At 56.4% G+C, this 18,462-nt stretch overlaps 1 protein-coding gene across 2 annotated transcripts in view; it reads left to right on the top strand.

Annotated features, from left to right (window-relative positions):
* The window catches only part of NECTIN1 (nectin cell adhesion molecule 1), a 66,541-nt gene that overhangs the window by 21,546 nt on the left and 26,533 nt on the right, over window positions 1-18,462 (top strand). Inside the window, exon 1 of one of the 2 annotated variants that reach the window (XM_046684898.1) lies at window positions 10,005-10,324. The exons of the other annotated variant lie outside the window; for it this stretch is intronic. Within the exon in view, the coding sequence (XP_046540854.1) occupies window positions 10,159-10,324 (166 nt within the window). The 5' untranslated portion in view covers window positions 10,005-10,158. Of the gene's footprint in view, window positions 1-10,004; window positions 10,325-18,462 lie in introns of those variants that run through there. 2 annotated transcript variants of the gene reach the window in all.

Below are 18,462 nucleotides of genomic sequence, written 5' to 3'. Positions count from 1 at the left end.
GTCCTCCTGTCCTTGCCTGATGGAAACTACTAGAAGGCAAAGGATGGATTCTAAAACCCTCTCCTTCTTCACCCAGCCCCATGGGGAAAGAATCAAGGGACAGGGATGGACTTGGGTTCCTTGCCACATACTACCTTTGTGCCCTTGGACCAATGACACCACATCCCTGACCCTCAGTTTCTCCTCCTGTAAATATTGGCCAGCTGGGTATAAAAGCAGGGTAATGATACCTCCTCTGAGGCTCCATGAGGATGAAAGGAGATGGGGCCCCTGATGCTCTGAAGGGGCTGCGTGAGCATTTCTTCTCAGAGGTACCGTCAGCAGAATGTGAGTGAAGGAAGTGGAGGCCCAGGGTCTCTCGTTTGAAGAAATTGCCAAGGCCCCTTCTCTTTTCTTGTCTTTTATGTCATTTCCAAGACATTAGAAACCCTGATGGGGGCAATTCCACGCTGTTTATTTGAAATAGGCTTGAAAGCAATAGTACTGTATTTTCTGGGGTGGGGGTGGGGGGCAAATTTAGCTTCCACTCTTACTCTGAGGGTTTGGGTTTGCAGAAGAAAGATATAGTGGTGCCTGGTTGGGGGATCCCTCCCTCTTCCTGGGCACCCAGTTGTCCTGGAGCAGAGGGAAGTCTGTCCTTCCTGCTGCTGGGGCATGGTGAGGGGCTGGGGGCCAAGGTGGGGTGGGACCGAGGTGAGGCCAGCAGCCTTCTCCATGGGGAGTCGCCAGAGCCACTGGCCCTCCCCACAGTGGGATCCAGTTCCCAAGGAGGGGCCCAAGCGGACCTCCTGCCCCTGTGGAAACAAAGCTGCCTAATTGCCTTTTAATCTGGGACATCGGTCCGCTGGTGTTGCTGCTGAATCCTAAGGGGAGATAATATCTTTCCCTTTGAGTGAAAAGTTATTTGATCTCTGTGTGTCAGAGGAAAGCCTGTGCCCAGGGAAGAGGTGGGGACGGAAGGGAAAGGTGGAAGGAGAGAGAGGAGCGAGGGCCTGGCTCCCAGCCGAGTGGAGGCATGCTGCAGAGGCCTTTATTTCTCCCAATAACAATCGTAAATAAAGGGGAACAAGCATCTCTCTTGTCTTGGCTCAAGGCCATTATTTTGTGCAGAGCCTCCTCCCCACCCCAACCCTCCCCGCCTCCCCTTCAGGCCCAGGATGAGGAAGACAGCTTGTCTGCAGGGAGAAGGGGTGGGACACCAGCTATCTCACCTGGAAAGGCAGGCGGAGGTGGGCTCCTGAGACCTGGTGGCACCCCTCCCCACCCCTGGGCCTCTGGCCTTGGCTCTCCCTCCCCACCTTTGCAGAGGCTGCCAAGATGTCTCAGATGATTGCAGTGGCCTCCTAACTAGTGCCCCTGCCTCCACTCCCTACAGTGTATTCTCAGCAATTGTCAGCAGTCTTGTTCAAACCTTGTTCCTCCTCTGTTCATGCTCTCTAAGGGCTCCCATCTCGCTCAGAGGAGGAGCCTAGGTCCTCCATCATCTGGCCCCTGCATCTCTCCTCTCCAGCCGCACCAGCCAAAGCTGCCAGGCACACTCCTACCTCAGGGCCTTTGCACCTTCTACTCCCTCTGCCTGGAATGTTCTTCTCCCAGACAGCCACATGGTTGGCACTTGGTTCTTGGCTCAAATGTCCCCCTCTCAGTGAGGCCTTCCTGGCCATCCTTGATCTACAATTAAGTAGTCCTGTCTACATACACACACACACATACACACGCACACACACAGTCTCTGTGAAAATCCTGCTTGCCACAGCCTGCTCCAGGAGCTGTCCCGGCAGCACACCCTGATTCCTCTGAGATTTCTCCCCTCCTGCAGGGCCTTACAGCATCTGCAAAGTGCTCTCACCTCCTCCTCCAGCAACCTCTGGAGGTCAGGGTGGTTATCCCTGTTTTACGTCTCAGGAGAGTTCAGAGAGAATCCCACATGTGGGTGGCAGGCTCGTGGCCGGAGCTGTCCGCATTTTCCGCAGAAGCTCCCCCTGGGTGTGAGTGGAGGAGTGTCCGGGCCCTCCCCAGCCTCAGGTCTGACACCCTGGCCTGGGCTGCATGCTCTCTTGTCCTGTGAGCAGCTCTCTGCCCACAGTCTTGGTGTTGGTCTGGCTCCTGCTGACCACCTGCTGCCCCGTGTCCCAGCTCATCCAGGTCCCCTCCCGCATCTCTCATCCCTCGATGTGCGCACAGGCATAGCTGACCTTTCAGCCCTTTTTCTGCATCTGTCCACCAGGCTGGACAGAACTTCCTGGGGTGTGGCAGGGCATTCTCAGTGCCTCCGGGGCCTGCCCTTACCCCAGGGAGGAGAGTCAGGCCTAGCCCTCACAATGCTTAGTAAACCAAGTTATAGATGGGAAGGTGGACGCTGGGAGGGCCCGAGGGACCTCTTCCTATGCTCGGGGAAGCCCTCTGTTCCCAGAAGTCCTTCTCTCACAGCTCTGGGCTCTCTCCATCTTGAGAAACACTGGGGTAGTCCAGGAAAGATCTAGAGGGACGGGGGAAGCAGCCCTGCCCTCAGCCGGGGAGTACCAGCTGTGTGGCCTCAGGTGAGCTGCCAGAGGCACTCCTTCCGCCCCAGATCCATGTCCCTGGGTGCTGAGGCAGGGTCCCTGAGCCGGGAGCTGGTGGAGCTCACTGGAGCAGGCTTCCTGGAGGAGCCGAGCCCAGGAGGTTTGGGAGGAGCATTGACTGGTTGTTAGAAGAGGCACGATGCAGTGGAGTGGACAGTCTGCGAGGGCCGAGCGCATGTTTCATTACCTGGCAGTGAGCTACCTTGCACTGTACATGATTGATCCTTTTGGGCCCTCACTTGGAGCACTGGAGGGGGAGTTCCTTTAACAATAATCCCGGGCGACAGAATCAACTGCAGGAGTGAGGAAGCAGGATTGCTACTGTGGGCCAAATGGCTTTGGGGGAAGAGCATCAGCCTCGGAGTTAAGAGTGGCACCTCAGCCACTTCCTGGCCAAGTCACCCTCTGGCCTCAGTGTCCCCATTGGTACAGCGAGAAGGTTGGAGTACTCGTTTCTGTGCGGTCTCTTCTAGCCCATCCTTGGTGCCCCGTAGACGTGTGTGGGACCAATGACTGTATTCCACCACTTGGCCCAGTGCAAGGCACTCAGAGGCCCAGAAGGGCACGAGAGAATGGGTGCTGGGACTGCCCAGGGTGCAGCTCTTCTCTGAGCTCTGGAGATGTCCGACTGCCCTTGCCATGAGACATTTCTCTGTCCCTTTGGTACCCAGAAGGAAGGCCCTTCTGACTATCTTTGGGCCTCAGAGTGGAGCCAGATGGGAGAAACTTGTGGTTGGAACTAGCCTCCTCTCTCCTTGCTCAGGAGCATTTCTCAAACCTGCCTGGGTCCCCAGACCCTTTCCCCTGAGGGGAGAGGGGAAGCTTTGAGGCCCCTTGGACAAGTCGTGCCAGGCATCAGTCAACTCTTGAGTGACTGATCACCTGCGTGCAGGCCCTGGCAGGACGCTGGGATCCGGCTTGAGCGGGCAGGTGCCGTCCGTGTTCCCATGGAGCCGATGGTCTGGCCGGGGACAGACAACAAGTTCTTCTGGGTGTGGCAATGGCCAAAGGGGATGACCTGGTGGGGACACACAGCGAGGGGGTTTAACCCAGTCTAGGGAGACCTAAAGGATGACAGAGCGCTGGAGAAAGAGGGCAGAGGAAAGGGAAGAGCATGTGTGGAGGCCCTGCATTGACAGAAGCCATAGTACCTTTCGGGGCCAGGAGGCATGGTGGGCAGTAGCAAAGGCTGACCGTGACTGACCACTTCCGCCCTGGTTCTGCTCTCACTGCTTTGCTTATAGAAATTCATTTCATCTTCCCAGCAACCTATGAAGAAGTTACTACTATTGTCCCATTTTTATAGATGAGGAAACAGGCAGAGAAAGTCTGCAGTCACACAGGTAGCCAGTGGCAGGGCTGGGGTTTGAACCCAGGAACCTGCAGCCAGAGGTCCTTTGCTGTACAGCTGGAGAGAACGTGGTTCTCCAGCAAATGCCCCTGATGAGGTAGGACCAGGGTGGGGGCAGGTGGCAGGGCCAGGCCAGCGCAGCCAAAATCGAAAGGGGAGATACAGTTTCTGCCAGCGTCAGACTGGCCTGGCAGTACAGCGACAGCCTCTTTCCCCAACCCTGGACTGCCCTGGATGGTGTCTGGCAGTGGTTGACCCTCTCCTGGGCTCTGCATGAAAAGGCATGGGGAAATACACTTGCTTTTCAGCAAGAGGGATCAAGATCAAACAGCAGGAAGAATTTCCCAGCTGTCATGACCATACGCTGTTAAAACAGGCAGCCAGGGGAGGTGGAGGCCCTCGGAGGGAAGGTCAGTCCCTCGGTTGCTCAGACCTGCAGAAGAGGTGACTGGAGGCCGAGAAGGTATAGGATGACCCCTCCCGCTGGGTCTCGGCTCGGCACTGAAGGTGAGGTGATGTCAGACGAGCAGAGACACTGTCCCGCAGAAAGAGGAGACTATCAGCCGTCCCCGTGCTGGGGCCACCCTCTTCCTGGGACCCTGTCTGCCCCAGCCCTGCCATTGGACTTCATTAAATTGCATTTTCCCAGAGCAGGGCAGGCCGGTGACAGCATGAGTCAATGCCAGCTTGCTACAACTGTCGCCCCTGGAGCCGGCGGGCATAGAGAGAGATAATTGGGAGTGGTTTGACAGCTTAATGTCTGGGTCGGCTTCCTGCAGCAGTGGAGGGTGGGGTGGGGTGGGCGCAGGGAGCCAGCCAGGAGGAGGCCGGCAGATTTGGGCTGCGCCTGTCTTCAGACTGACCCCAGCACCGCCACCTTTCCCCTCCTTTTCCCTAGCAGCAGCTTGTTGGGCAGGAAAATAAAGCACGGGGAAGGAAATTAGATCTGGAGAATAAATTAGGCTTTCTTTATTAATTTGTCAGAACTAATTAACATCTCCCCCAGATTCATCTCCTTTCCAGACGCCCCCCTGAGCAGGAGAAAGGGATGAGTCTGGAAGAGACCAGACTTTGGGCTTTGGGGTCCTATTCTAGGGACTGCAAGCTGAGAGGGACCCCACAAAGTCATCTTGTCCACTTAGCTGGGGTGCTGAGTCCCATCATGGATGACACAGCTCGGGGGTGGAACCCCAGAAAACTCCTAACACCAAATCTCAGTTACTTCACCTCTGAGCCTCCACCCCTTCTCCATGGTACTGCATCAGTGCCCACCTCATCCAGGGGCTTTGGGAGAATGTGAAGCAACGAGTCCCTGCCCGGCTCAGAGTCAGCTCTCTGTGTTATGTTGGGAAATGGAACTTCAGTAAAGCACATTTGACCTTGTGTTTGACCCTAACCATAACCTCAGGAAGTGTTAAGAAGCCGTCATTTGTATTCCCATTTCAGATGGGAATGAGGAAGATGGCAAATGAGGACAGATGATAAAGAGGAAGTACAGAGTGGTTAAGTATGTCATTGAGACCACACAGCAAATTGCTGCAAAAGCAGGATCAGAACTCAGCTGGGCAAGTGCTCTGCTCCCCGGCCTGTCCCACCCCACCCCATCCCTGGGCTCTGCAGAGACCTGACTCACTGCCGGAGTCTCACTTACTAACAGACACCTCACTTCCTGGCTGTGAGTTCAAGGTCTCCAACCCGGGAGCCTCCTCCAGCTACCAAAGCTTCTACAGGCTGCCCCTTGGGTTAGGCAAGAGCCTGGATTCGTTTTGTAGAGTTGGTGCCTTTCCCCAAGCACCCGCCCCCTCCCAAAACAGGACTCGGCTCTGCCCTTTCTGACAAGAACCAGCTCTGAGAAATGCCTCTGCACCAGGCACATGGGAAGGCCTGGGGAATCGGCCACGCCCTGTTTGCAACGCCTCAGAGAGCTGCAAAATCTGCTCTCTATCCTGCCATGCTGTGATGGAATCCTCAAGGTTCCATTTCTGCCACCCTGCAGTGTCACCCTGAGCCCAGGAGCTTGTTGCCTTCTGCACCTGGAGCCTGTCTGGGGCTGGCTGCAGAGACTCCCAGACAGGCCAGGCCAGAGGGAACGTGCAGGAAGCGTCAGCTGACCAGCTCCTGTATTTTAAATGAGGGCACTGAGGCCCAGGAGGAGAAAGTCCCGCCCCTCACTGGCTCACGGCTGCAGCAGCATCAGAACCTGGGTCTCCTGACTCCAGCCCAGGCCCCTTTCGTGAGCTAGGTGTTAGTGCTTAGCAAATGACATCATAAAATGTATTTGTCACATCAGGGACCCTCAGAGCCAAGAACAGGCTGAGGGGCGGGTAGCAGCCAGACAATGCAATGTCCCTGGGGTGCGGGACATATGCCCAGTGGGGCCAGACTACAAAGCCCAGGTCCAAGACCACTACCCCCACCCTCTCCAGGCCTCCTGGCAAAGCTCTCAGGAGGGGCTTCACCCCTCGGGAGCATGCGGTCCTGTTCCATGACCTCAAATCCCAAAGTGGTAGTAGCTGGGCACCTCCTTGCAGGTAACAGAGTTCTCTTTTCAAAGCTTGTCTCATTTGATGTCCCCAACAAACCTGCAAGTGTAGGCGTGGTAGTGGTTGTGATTCCCACTGTACAGAGCAGGGACCAAGACCCAGAGAAGCTCTGGGCTTTCCTGTCGTCATGGACCTGAGAAGCAGTCTCCTCATTCCAGAGGCCTTGGAGAAGAGGGGAGAGCCAGCGAGCAGACCTGGGTTTTTGTCCTGACTCGACCGCTAACTGACTTTGGCAGTCCTGAGTGCCTCTGAGCCTTGGTTTCCTCAGCTGGCTCTGGAAGGTCGTGCTGAGGACTTAGGAGCCAGGGCAGCCAGTGCCCAGTGAATGTGGCCAGTGTCTTTCACAAGGCCCTACCCCAGGCTCCGGCCACTCTCCCTCACACATTTGTGGGGGACAAGGGAGCAGAGAGAGATGTCGGGATGGGGCCCTCCCAGCCATCCTGTGACTCCAGCCAGGCCCAGAGGCCTGGCCACGCCTGCTTGTCTGGGGTGCCAGAGTGCAGGGGTGTGGCAGGCGGCTGGGATGGGGGCCTCTGCTCTCCAGGACTCGGGGCTGGGCACTGACAGAGCAGGGCGTGGGTAGCCCCGGGTGGTGGGGAGAAGGACGAGGGGAGAGGGAGGAGCTGGCAGTGTTGGCATCTGCTGGCCTGACGTGGGAAAGACTCCCAGAGTTCCCTCAAGGACGCTCAGAAACTTTCTTAGACTCCTGGAGCTGTGGAAGGAGGTTGGGGGAAGCCCCTCAGCCCATGTCAAGCCTCTGACACCTCTGGTCCTTTTCTCTGCATCCTCGGCCCACAGTGTGAATGCAGGTCTGTGTGGGCACCCACCAGGAGGCCAGCTGGTAGAGACACAGGGCACTGCCCCTGACCCTCTGCAGGGAGCACACCCAGCACTTTGCCGAGCTCTCCTGGGTCCCTGGGCGGCTTGCCACAGGACTCTAGGACCAGGCCAGGCACCATAGGCCAGAGTGAGGATGCTGATTGGGGGTTGGGGAGGGGGGTGCAATTGAGCATCTGAGACCTGTTGTGGAGCTTCGAGGCTGCCCATTCTTCTGCAGGAGGGCACAGGGAAGCTTCTAGAATCCAGACAAATGAGAGTAGCCTTGACCTTTGGGGAAGGCCTGGAGCCCACTTTGGTCTGAGGCATAGTCTCAGCTAGCTGGCTCTGTTCGTGTCCCCAAGGAATCTACATACCAGCTGCTACCTCATGAGCAATTACTCTATGTCACACTTACCATGTACATATATTATTTTATTGAATCCTTATAGCCATTTTGTGATTATTAAGCCCATTTTACAGATGGAGAAACTGAGGCTCACTGCCAGTGAGTGGAAGAGCTCAGCCCCGGTCTGTCTGCCACCCAAGCCCCTCCCTACCCTCCTGGTCCCTCCTTCAGAGGAGGCCCTGCCTGATCTCCAGCTCTGGCACCTGAACCCACAGGCCCTGGCACCCCACAGAACAGAGTGTGCTTCCATCGCAGCGAGGGGAATGGAGGACAGACCTCAGGAAGAACATCTCCGTCAGTGAAGGGTGTAGAACATTTCGCCATTTCCTAGGGGAGATGGTGGGATCTCCTGCTATGGAGACCTTAAAAGAAGGAGAAGTGATTTATTTAGTCACCCGAGTGGAGTTGTTTGGGGTAAAACCTTGTCAGAGGCAGAGGGTAGTTAGTGTATGACAGCCCCTCGCTTTAACCTCTGGTGTGCAGGTCAGAGCCCAGGCCCCAGCTCTGGCTGGGTCTGACTGACCTCTGCTGCTGCCACATGGCCGCGGGGTCAGGCAGGGATGTCGCCTTCCCAAGGGCGTGCTTCCTTGCCCAAGTCCACTTGGGAGCCCTTGCCAACTGGCGCCTGGGGTGGCATGTCGGGCAGGGCAGCGCCTGGGCCTGGGCAGGTGTGGCCCCATTTACCTGTCTGAGCACCAGTTGGCTCCACAGTGAGAGCTTAGCCACCCCTAAACCCCAATCTTTGCTCCCTTTCCCTTCCCTGCTCCCAGAACGGGGCCAGGAGGAGACCCGGACGGGTAGGTCACTGAGGGCTTCGGCCTCTGGTGCCCACGCTGTCCTCTGGGGAAATCCATCCTGTTCCCTTCAGCAAATCTGAACCTATGAATGTCCGCCGGAGAGTTAGGCAGCACCCTCCTGGAAAGCTGGAATCTGGCCTTGGGGGAGAGGTTCTAACTGAGCAGACAGAAAAACAGAGGGAGCTCTCATTCTGAAAGCGAGTACAGTGCACAGAAGCCAGGAGACAGCAGCTCAAGTTCTGGACCCGCGGCTTTTTAGCTCTGCACCTTGGTGAATTCCTCAACCATTGGGCCTCAGTTTCCTCCTCTGTAAATGGGAATATCAATATTTACTCTACAGGATGGAAGTGGAAATGATATGGGATCCTAAATGGGAAACACTTCCCAGTGCCTGGTACATAGGAGGTGTTCTATCAATATTGGTAGAAATAAAATCACTTGCTGCTAGAATTCTAGGGGACAGGAAGCACGAATGCCATCCACCAGTATTTATTTTTAGGGATGAGGGGCCTACAACGGAGGGAGATGAACTGTGTAAAAATTAGGGACACACTCAATCTGTCTAATCACTTTGAAGATGAAAAGTTGCTGCGAAATGCCCACCATTCTGATGGGACCAGGGCTAGAGCAAAGATGAAGAGACACAGCGGGGCAGATTGTGTAAAATAAAATGCATATTTTTAATTGCTTGAGTTCACATCTCATAAAAGAAAAAAAAATAAAGCACAGGCCCTGGCCATCCCCCCTTTCTCTGCCGTGAGTCAAGAACCAGGTCCCACCAGTCTGTCTTGGGTTCAAAGCATCTCTCCACCCTAATCCTCACCCCAGCCTCCCCACCCCAACATCCACTGTGGGCGAAAGGGCCTTCCCCTCCCGGGCGGCCTCTACCTGCGGTGGGCAGCACCCAAGTTGTCAGGCCTGATGGGAGGCAGGGAGGGGGCTGTGAGATGGGAGATAAAGGCAGCTCCCCCGCTTCTGCCCCGCCAGATCTCCTGTTGATTGTCGCTCGTTGTCAGGGTGAAGTGGTGCAGCCATCTGACTATTATCGGGCCTCAGCGTGGTTCTTCCCTAGACAAAGGAGGCTGGCTGCCGCTTCCCACCTTGCCCCTATCTGCAGCCAGCAGCCTGCTTCCAGGACCTGTCTGAGCCTGTAACCAAGGAGGCTGGGGCCTTGGGCCAAAGACCCGCTGAGCCAACACTGTTTCCCTCCCACCCTGGGAACCCACCCTTTCCCTGGTTCCTGCCAGCCCTGGTCCCCATGTCCTCTGAGGGGGGAAAGACCTCCTAGCCCCCTGCCCATCCCTCTCTGTCCTCCTCTGCACTCCCCCGCCCCAGCCCTGACTCACCCTCTCACTTCCCACTCAAGCAGATCTCTGGGACGTGTCAGGACAGGGCGCCTGGGTTCTGGTCCTACAGGCTCCAGCTCTGCCCGCTCTCATTGGGGGTGGGGCACATGGGAAGGGTTTGCTCTGACCTGCTTCTTCAGGCTTCCCTCCCTCCACCACCCCTACCCCAAGGGGCCAGGTGGGGGTGAACTCCGGAGCACCTCCTGATTGCGCCCACAAGGGGCCCAGCCTGGGGCAGCTAAGGCCTAGTGTGCAGGGGGAGTAGAGAAGAAGGGTGCTGCCCGTCTTCACCTTGACTAGGCCAGCCTGGGTCTCTGAGCACTGGGCACAGGATGCCATCCTGCCCTCCAAAGACGCCTACCCAGAAGCCTTCACTCACCCAGGGGCTGTTTCTACCGCATCCCTCTTCCTCTTCCCTTTGGACCAGGAATGCAAAAGAAGGTCGAGAGACTTGGATTCTCTCCTTGGCTTTTCAGTTCCTTTCTTCTATCGCCTCAAGTAAGTCACCTCACCCTTCTGGGTCTCAATTTCAACATCTACAAAATGGGCGGCACCTTCCTTTAGATCATTCTAGAATCTAGGATCATCAGGGTAAATGGGGCTGCACCTGCAGAGGGATGGGATTAGCGCTGGCAGGCTGGACTGGGTAGTAAAGGAAGGAGGGTATCTCATCTCCCACTGGGGCTAGAATTGGATGCACCTCCCATGTAAGGGGCCTCTCGGCCTCTTTCCTATAGAGAATTCGTCCTTTTTACAAATAATCATGACGTTCTCCAGGGAGTCTGGTCGTCCTTTGATCACGAGCTTCCTAAGAAGTCTTGATTAAAAGATCTCGGTGACTGGAGAAGCCGACAGTCCCATGTCCCCGAGTCTGTTCTCTGAGATTTGACTCTCCGGCCTAGCTCGCAGTTCATTGAGCAAAGACGGATCCAGGTCCTACCATTGCCAGGCGCTGGGGCCTCAGAGATGACGAGTCCCCTGGCAGAGCCCAGCACTGTGCTCTGGGGAGAGCTGGTTGCAATGTGGGACCTGAATGTTGGATGTGGGTAGGAGTTTTCCACAGGGGCTGGTGTGGAGGGTGGGGACATGGGAGAGACGGAAGAAGAAGCTGGGAAGACAGGCAGGGACAGATTGTGACGTCTGATAAGCAGCTCAGATTTACCCCAAGACCATCAGAGAGCTGGGACCTGTGTGACAAGATCTGATTTATCTTCATATCTACCTGCTGGCACTGTGGCTTCAACAGACCACTTCACCAGCCTGAGCCTCAGTTTCCCACCATTAACAGTAGGATCTCTCATGGAGGATTTTTGTGGGGATGAAATGAGATCCATTACCTAAAAATGCCTCTTAGATAATGAGTGCTCATTAAAGGTTCACTATTTGTTATTAGTGTTATTGGTGCCAGGATTCCAGATAAGAAATGGTGGGGCCCTAAACTCCCAGTGGAGCTGCAGGAAGCCTTGGGAGTTCAAGGGCTGTATTCTGGAAATCAGGGGAAGGAGAGTCAAATGGATATAATGAAGTGACTGATGTGGCAAAACCCTGGGAGGGACGGGGGTGAGGGAGCAGCTGAGAGAGAAGAGTTCAGTGTGGGCACGTGGAGGGCGAGATGCCCTGTTGGCAACTAGACACGTGGATTCGGGGCCCTCAGCGTGAAGGCATCGTCAAGGCCATGGGGGCATGTGGGCCAACCCTAGAGTAGACCAGATATTCACCAGTCCTCTCCCACCCCCTTCTCATCTCATATTCCTTCCCCCTGTCTCCTGCCTCCCCAGAATAGTACAAAACTTAGAGGTCACCATGGAGTTCAAGGGGCGAATGTCTTACCCACCTCGCCCCCTCCCCTCCGCATCAGCTGAGGCTGGTGGGTATGAGCTAAGCGGGAAAGATACAGGAGATACCTTAAGAGACACCTGGTCTGCCTTTTCCGTATGGACAAGAGAGGTGAGAGGTCACAGCTGGAGGTGGTGGCCTTCTTTCCATGTCTCACCCACCATGCTCTCTGTGTACACCTGGCTGCCTCCTGGCCTCATCTGCTTATCAGCTGGGCCTGTGTAACCACAGCAAGAGAAATAACCACAGGCCTTGTCTGTGGGCTAGTGTCTGACTGATAACCATTCCCCAGGTGCTCTTGGGTCCATCATCACATGACTGAGCCAGCCAGGCAAAGTCACACCTTCCCACCCCTTTCTTCCACGGCCCAGTGCTGCCAGCTCCTCCTTCCCCATCGCCACCACCTTCTTGGCAACCTTGGGTGAGTTGCTTTTCTCTGCACCTTCGTTTTCTCATGTATAAACGGGGAGCTTAGGCTAGATGGTCCCCATGTAAGGGACCCGCCAGCTGAAGGATTCTCAGCCTAGTCCTTCTTCCCGCCCCAGTGTCTCCCTGGGTCTCATTCTGTCCCTTTGACTTTCCTATCTATTTATACACAGAATTCACCCACAACATTTCAGTTTTCCAATAGAATCATTAATTACCCCAGTAATTAAACCCAATTAGCAGTTGTAGGGGCCTTTCTGAGCGAGGAACCATTAGCCAGGGTGAAAATGCACAGGAGCCAGAGAGGAAGAAACCCACCCTTTCCCAGCATTAAAAATGAAAGCAGGAGACGGGGCTGCAAAGCGGAGGGCACCAATTAAAGCTGGGGCCTCGCTCATTAAGCTAATTTGGCATGCTATCCCAGCAGCCTCTGATGGGAAGCCCGGCGGTGGAGCTGGCTAGGAGATGTGTCTGAGCTCCCTGCTCACCTTGGGGGCTGGGCCGGCCCCAAAGTACCCCCTCCAGGCCCCTAGTCCCCTGCTCAGGGAGGGGGATGAAGATGAGTACCTGCTGCCCACTTCCTAGGCTTCCAGGCAGCTCCTAACCCAGAGTGGGTAGAGCTGGCCTGGGGGTAGGGGAGCAGTGCATGCCGTGTGGGAGGAGCAGGGGTGAAAAACAAGAAGGAAAAGAATAATAGAACCTTATATTGCTGGGGCCTTGGGAAAGGACGGGGCCCTGGGCTGAGGGGACTCCCTCCTGGGATGGTGGTGAAGATGAAGTGAGATGTGTATGTAGATGCCTGGCACATCATAGGCGCTTAATCAACGGTAGCCATCAGTAGCCCTTTGCAGCTTCCCATGCGTTAGCCCTTCAGCTTACCAGGTCCTCCCACCCCCCGGAGGCAATGGGAGAAGATGTGACCACCAGCACTTCACGGGTGGAGCATCCCAGGGGCACAAAGATAAAGATCCACAGCCAGAGATTGGCAGTTTGGACTGGAAGTCAAGTATCTTTACTCCTGGACCAGGAGGAAAAGGGAGCAGGGAAGAATGGAGATTTATGTGTTTGGAATGCCCAATAATATTCTTGGGCCGGGGCTGCCCTGGGCTCAGCGAGCCCTGCAGTCCTAATAGGAGTGGATTTGGGGGGCTCAGCCTCATCCAGAGCCAGGATGGGAGGTGGAGGGGAAATGATGTCTGCCCTCCCCACAAAGAACCCTTCCCAGCCCTGATACCACGGCTGCCGACAGACAGGGTCCCATGTGTCTTGTGTACCCTCTCCCACAATTCTGGGGCACAGTGGGTGTGTGCAGACCACTTATCTCTCCAGGAAAGGGAGAGAGGGAGGCCATAGGCAGGTGGTGGGTGCCTCTGGAGCCAGACTGCCCTTGTCGAATCAGTTTTGTAGACTCTGTGACCTTGGGGAGGTTACTTGACCTCTCTGTTTCCTCATCTCTAAGATGGAGACAATAATGGTACCAACTCCAAGAGTTGTTGAAAGGATTGTGTGAGTTAATATCTATAAACATTCAGACCTGGGCCTGGCAAAGATAAGTAAGATACATATGTTAACTGTTCTTGCCCATTCGGCGTCAGGGGCCTAGCGTCTTTTTGTACCTTCTCTCCTAGGGTGGGAGGGGAGCACGCGAGACCCTGGGTTTCTGCTGCTAAGGGGATGAGCCCAGTCTTGGGGTGGTGGAAGGTGGCAGATAACACCCTTCCCAGACTCAGCAGAACATGGGGGTTCGCCCTCACACACACTCCTGCCACGGGCCACTGCTGGGCTTCCAGGGGCCGCTCTGGGCAGTGTGGTGGGCAGGGCAAGGAAGGCATGGGAATGGGAAGCAGAGGGAGGGAGGGGAAGGGAAGGGAAGCAGGTGGCCGCAGAGGCTGGGCTGCATCCTGCAGCTGGGCGCCGTGCCCTGCTGCCTACGTGCTAGCTCTCTCTGCAAGGCAGGACGAGCAGCAGGTCCCGGCATGCCGCGCCCCTACCCAGTGACTCCTGAAACCCCAACAAGTCTGAGCTGGAAGCGGGACTGGGTGAGGCTCCTGATAGATTCGTGTTGGGCAGAGCGATGGCGGGGAGGAGGGGCGGGGAGGATGGGAAAGACCCTGCACTCGAAACTCTGACACTGCCAGTGGCAGGTGAAACTGGGAGAGTGGGCAGGACTGGGGGGAAGTGACCAAGGCTTGGGGTTTTCACCTCCTGCCTCTTGGGTCCCCTCACCCCACCCACCCCTGCCTGGCGGGACAGGAAGAGGACAGGCTGTGACAGTGTCATGGACCTGCTCCTCTCAGCGTTTGCCAAGAAGAGGACGATGATTTCAGTGCTGCGGGGAGAGAGAGGAGAAGGGAGGGGGATGACAGCCAGTGCTGGGAGAACAGTGAGGCCCAGAAGGAGGTTGCCCAGGAGACCCTGGGGCCTCACTCCATCCTCACTCCAGCCAAATGAGGTGGCTGTGCATAGGCCCATTTTATAGGTGAAGACCCTGGGTTTCGAGGAGGTGGTGGAACTTGTTCATGGGTCCTGCTGCTCATGACCGCTGAGGCTGAAATTAGCAGCAGAATAAACTGGAAAGTGTGAGCCCTCTCACCACCCCTTCCAGCCTCCTGGGCGCTGGGGCAAGGGACAGCCCAAGGAGGGTTTCTAGGGACCTGGATGTGTCCACAAGCCCGTGCCATGGGGTGGCGTGGGGAGAGAGCAAGATAAGCATAGCAGCACGGTGCCCCCAGTCAGGCAGAGCCACCACACAGGGGGAGACCTCTGGCTCAGCAGGCCTCTCCCTGCAACGCCATGTCAGGGCCCTTTGAAGACCCCCCCTTTCTCTGACCAGCCCAAGGGGGTGCACTACTGGGTAGAAAGAAAACCGTGAGCCATAACTGCCTTCCTACTGGGGCACCCCAAAGCTGAGGCTGCATTCAGAGCTGGAGTGAGGTGAGGTTAGCGCTGTCCTGACATAGGCCACACATCGGCTTCTGCTTCGTTCTGTGGTTGAGACCAGAAGGAGGTTAGCACCAGGGTTAGGTCATGACTCAGGTCTTGTGGGCTAGGTTGGCATTGACATTGAGACAGGGCTGGGGCTAGGATTGGGGTTTACACTGGGGAGGATGCCATTCGGGGTTAACGTGGAGGTGGGTAGAGTGAGTTGAGGCTGTTACAGCTAGGGCTACTATTAGCAGAGAAGTTAGGGATCCAGCATCTGTTGCTTATATTAGGAGGAGAAATGTTCCCTTTCACTTGAGCCTTGGACTGGGGAGAGAATCGGGGCTGGGGGTGGTCTCTGAGCCAGCGCAGGTTCAGTGTGGGGGTATGAAAGAGAGCTGGGTTCTGAATGTGACTGAAGGACCGTTGAAAGACTCTCACCTCCCTTTTCCCTAAGTTCAGCTCACCTCTGTTGCCTCCTGTGATGCGGTCCACCCCGGCCCCACTCAGATGCTACCCAGATGGGAGCCTGAATTTCTGAGGCACTGGTGGCTCTCCTCCCTGGGGTTTGGGTTCTCCCGTCAGCCAGGCGAGCACAGGACTAGGGTTTGCCTCTCCTGTCTCCCCGGCAGGCCCGAAGCCCTGGTCTGCTGGAGCTGGGGGCGCCTGCTCTCCTTGCCCACCACCAGCCCCTGTGAGAAACCCTTTAGGGGAGGCTCTGGGGCAACATTAGCTGAGGAAGGTCAGTCAGAGAAAACGTGACCCCGAGCCTGGGCCTGCTCCCTGTTTCCTGCCCATTACAGAGGTTTAATGCTGTCGCGAATGGGTCAGATAAAGACTGCTACCCTCCTGCCTGCAGTCCCTGGTCCAGGAGCAGAGCGGAGGCAAGGAAGGCATTTTCAGGTGGAGACAGCCCTGAAGTAGAGAGGGAGGCTGACCTGCTGGAGTCTGGGACCAGGTTGTGGCAACTGAGACATTCCGGAACCAGCTTCACCAAGCGGGGGCTGTGCGAGGAGAGGAGGTCCTGCTGCCATCTCCAGCCAGCATCGCTGCTCCCTTGCACTGCAGGAGTCCAGCTCCAGAGAAACGCCTTGTGCAGGCCCCCGGCACCCCATCCCTATGCCCCCTGCAGAGTCTGCAGAGAAAGCCGCAGCCCACCTGGCCCTGCGTCCCAGAAGCTAGTCCCCAAAGCTGGGTTCAGTTTGGCGTCACCCGTGCCGTGAACGGGGTCAGCAGAAGACCTAGGCCTTCCAGCCCTGCCTGGGAATAGCATGTCCAGCATGAACCTCAGGCCGCCATTGGACTACGGGATCTCTCTTTTGGTCCTGGCCAGGGAGTCCTGCCAGGAAACGAAACAGCAGTTTTGGTGCCTGTGGCATCCACCGTCTCCCTCTTCAGCTGCTTCGGAAGCAGGTGAAGGGGAAGAGATTGCCTTGGGCCCCGATCACTGTCCCCTCCCTGTCCAAGAGTCCAGAGTCACCGCTGTGCTGTGGCTACAAAGCATAGTCACAGAGGTCACTGGTGAGATGAAGACCTTCCTGCAGCAGCAGGGTCAAGAGGCAGCATCCGCCCCATCCCAGTGCCCCTGCCTCCAGGGACCCTCCACACTGCCCCAGCAGTGCATGTCGAGCCTTGGTCCTGCTGCCTCGTTGGCTGTGTGGACATGGCCTCCTGAGCTGTAGGGTTGCTTTCTCATTGGCCAGTCAGCAGCAGTGCCCCAGCCCACACCCTGAAAGCCAGCCAGTCCCTCCCACTCTAGCCCTAGAGCCTTCCTGGCAGGAAGAGTTCTGACCCTAAAGCCTTGCCTAGGAGGAGCCCCCAGAGGCAGGAGGTAATGGGGCAGGAGGCAGAGCTGCCAGCCCACGTGGAGGAGCCTAGGGTGTGGACGGAGGTGCTAGCAGTGACAAATACCAGCCCAGGGTGGGACGGGCCAAGGGCTGGTGCTGTAGGGTCCGAATGCCACAGGGAGGGGGTGGTGTGTGTGTGTGTGTTGTGTCTGCGGGGGCCGCGAGGCTGGAACAACCTGCGTGGCTGCAATCAGGCTGCCCGCGCTAGAAGGAAAGACAGAGGAGAGCCAGGCCCGGGGTGAGAAGAGCAAACGGCAAAACTTAATGACTTTAATATGAAAGAATTTGCCACTAATTAAGCACAAACACTCCACTAATGCAGAGAACACATGTTGTGGATTTCACTTAAGCAGGAACCAAATGAGGTGAAAATCCTTCCGAAATGATAGCAGTTTACCAGCCGAAAGAAGACGCTGCCCGACCTGGTTTCTGCTCTTAGAAACACAGCCATCCCCCTCGTCTTGGCCGCCGCCCTGCTCCCTGGCCAAGGGTTCTAGTGTCACTTCCACTGTGTGTCTCCTTGACTGTGTCTCTTCCTCAGGCTCCCCGTTCCCCATGTGCTTCTGTCCTCAGAGGACACGCTCGCTACTCTGTGACCCGTGTTCTGACAGCAAACAACAGTCGGGTCCAAACTCCCGGGGCCTCCTGGTCTCTCCACCTGTCTTCCCCAAACACACAAGTCACTGCCCTCCTCCTCCAGCGCCGAGAACAAGCTCTGCACACCCACCCTGAGCCACCTCTGGGCCTCTGCCCCAGGACAGATGAGGACAGGTCCCCTCTGAGCGCCCCCAACCCTGTTCCCCACTCCCCTCCTGCACCCAGCTTGCTCCGGTCTGCCCTGTCCATCCATCACACACTCCAGCACCAATGCCTGAGTTTTAAGCCCTTCCCTCTAGGTCAGTGGTCTTAACTGGAGGCTGTGTTACCCCCCAGGGAACATTGGGCAATGTCTAGTGACGTTATTGCTTGTCACAACTGGTGGGGTGCTACTGGCATGGAGCGGGTAGAGGCCAGCGATGCTACTAAACATCCTGCAGTGCACAGGACAGTCCCACAACAGAATTTTCAGGCCCCCAATGTCAACAGTGCCAAGTTGAGAACCCCTTGCTCTGGGAAAGTGACCTTCTCCTAGGGACTTGCTGAAGATCACAAGTGGCCTGTTGAGCTGGGATGGAAACCAAGACTGTGTGCCCAGCACTGTGCTAAGAGCATACATGAATTACCTCCTTTCATCCTCAGATCAACCCTGGGACATAGTACTATAGTTGTCCCCATTTTACACCTGAGAAAACTGAGGCATAGAGAGGTTGATGCAACTTGCTCAGTCACCCAGCTAGTCAGTAGCAGATACAAACCCAGGTCCATCTGAATGCAGAGTCAGTGCTCATGGGTGAATTACTTTATATACCCCCACCATATTCCTTTGAACCCCTTCACTATCCTTCTCCCACCCAACCCTTCCGTCTGAGAAGGAGTCTTCTCTGGAGCAGACAGCATACGCCCACCTGACTGCCTTCCCCTCCGCGCACAGGCCGTGCCCCCAGCCATCAGTGCGGGCAGCTGCCAGGAGCTGGACAGGGCATCAGCACAGCTGGGCGCTGGGGT

The sequence above is a fragment of the Equus quagga genome, chromosome 14, assembly GCF_021613505.1.
Source record: "Equus quagga isolate Etosha38 chromosome 14, UCLA_HA_Equagga_1.0, whole genome shotgun sequence".
In the NCBI taxonomy this organism is placed as follows: Eukaryota; Metazoa; Chordata; class Mammalia; order Perissodactyla; family Equidae; genus Equus; species Equus quagga.
Note: the sequence above shows the minus strand (reverse complement) of the source record. Positions and strands in the feature narration are given on the sequence as shown.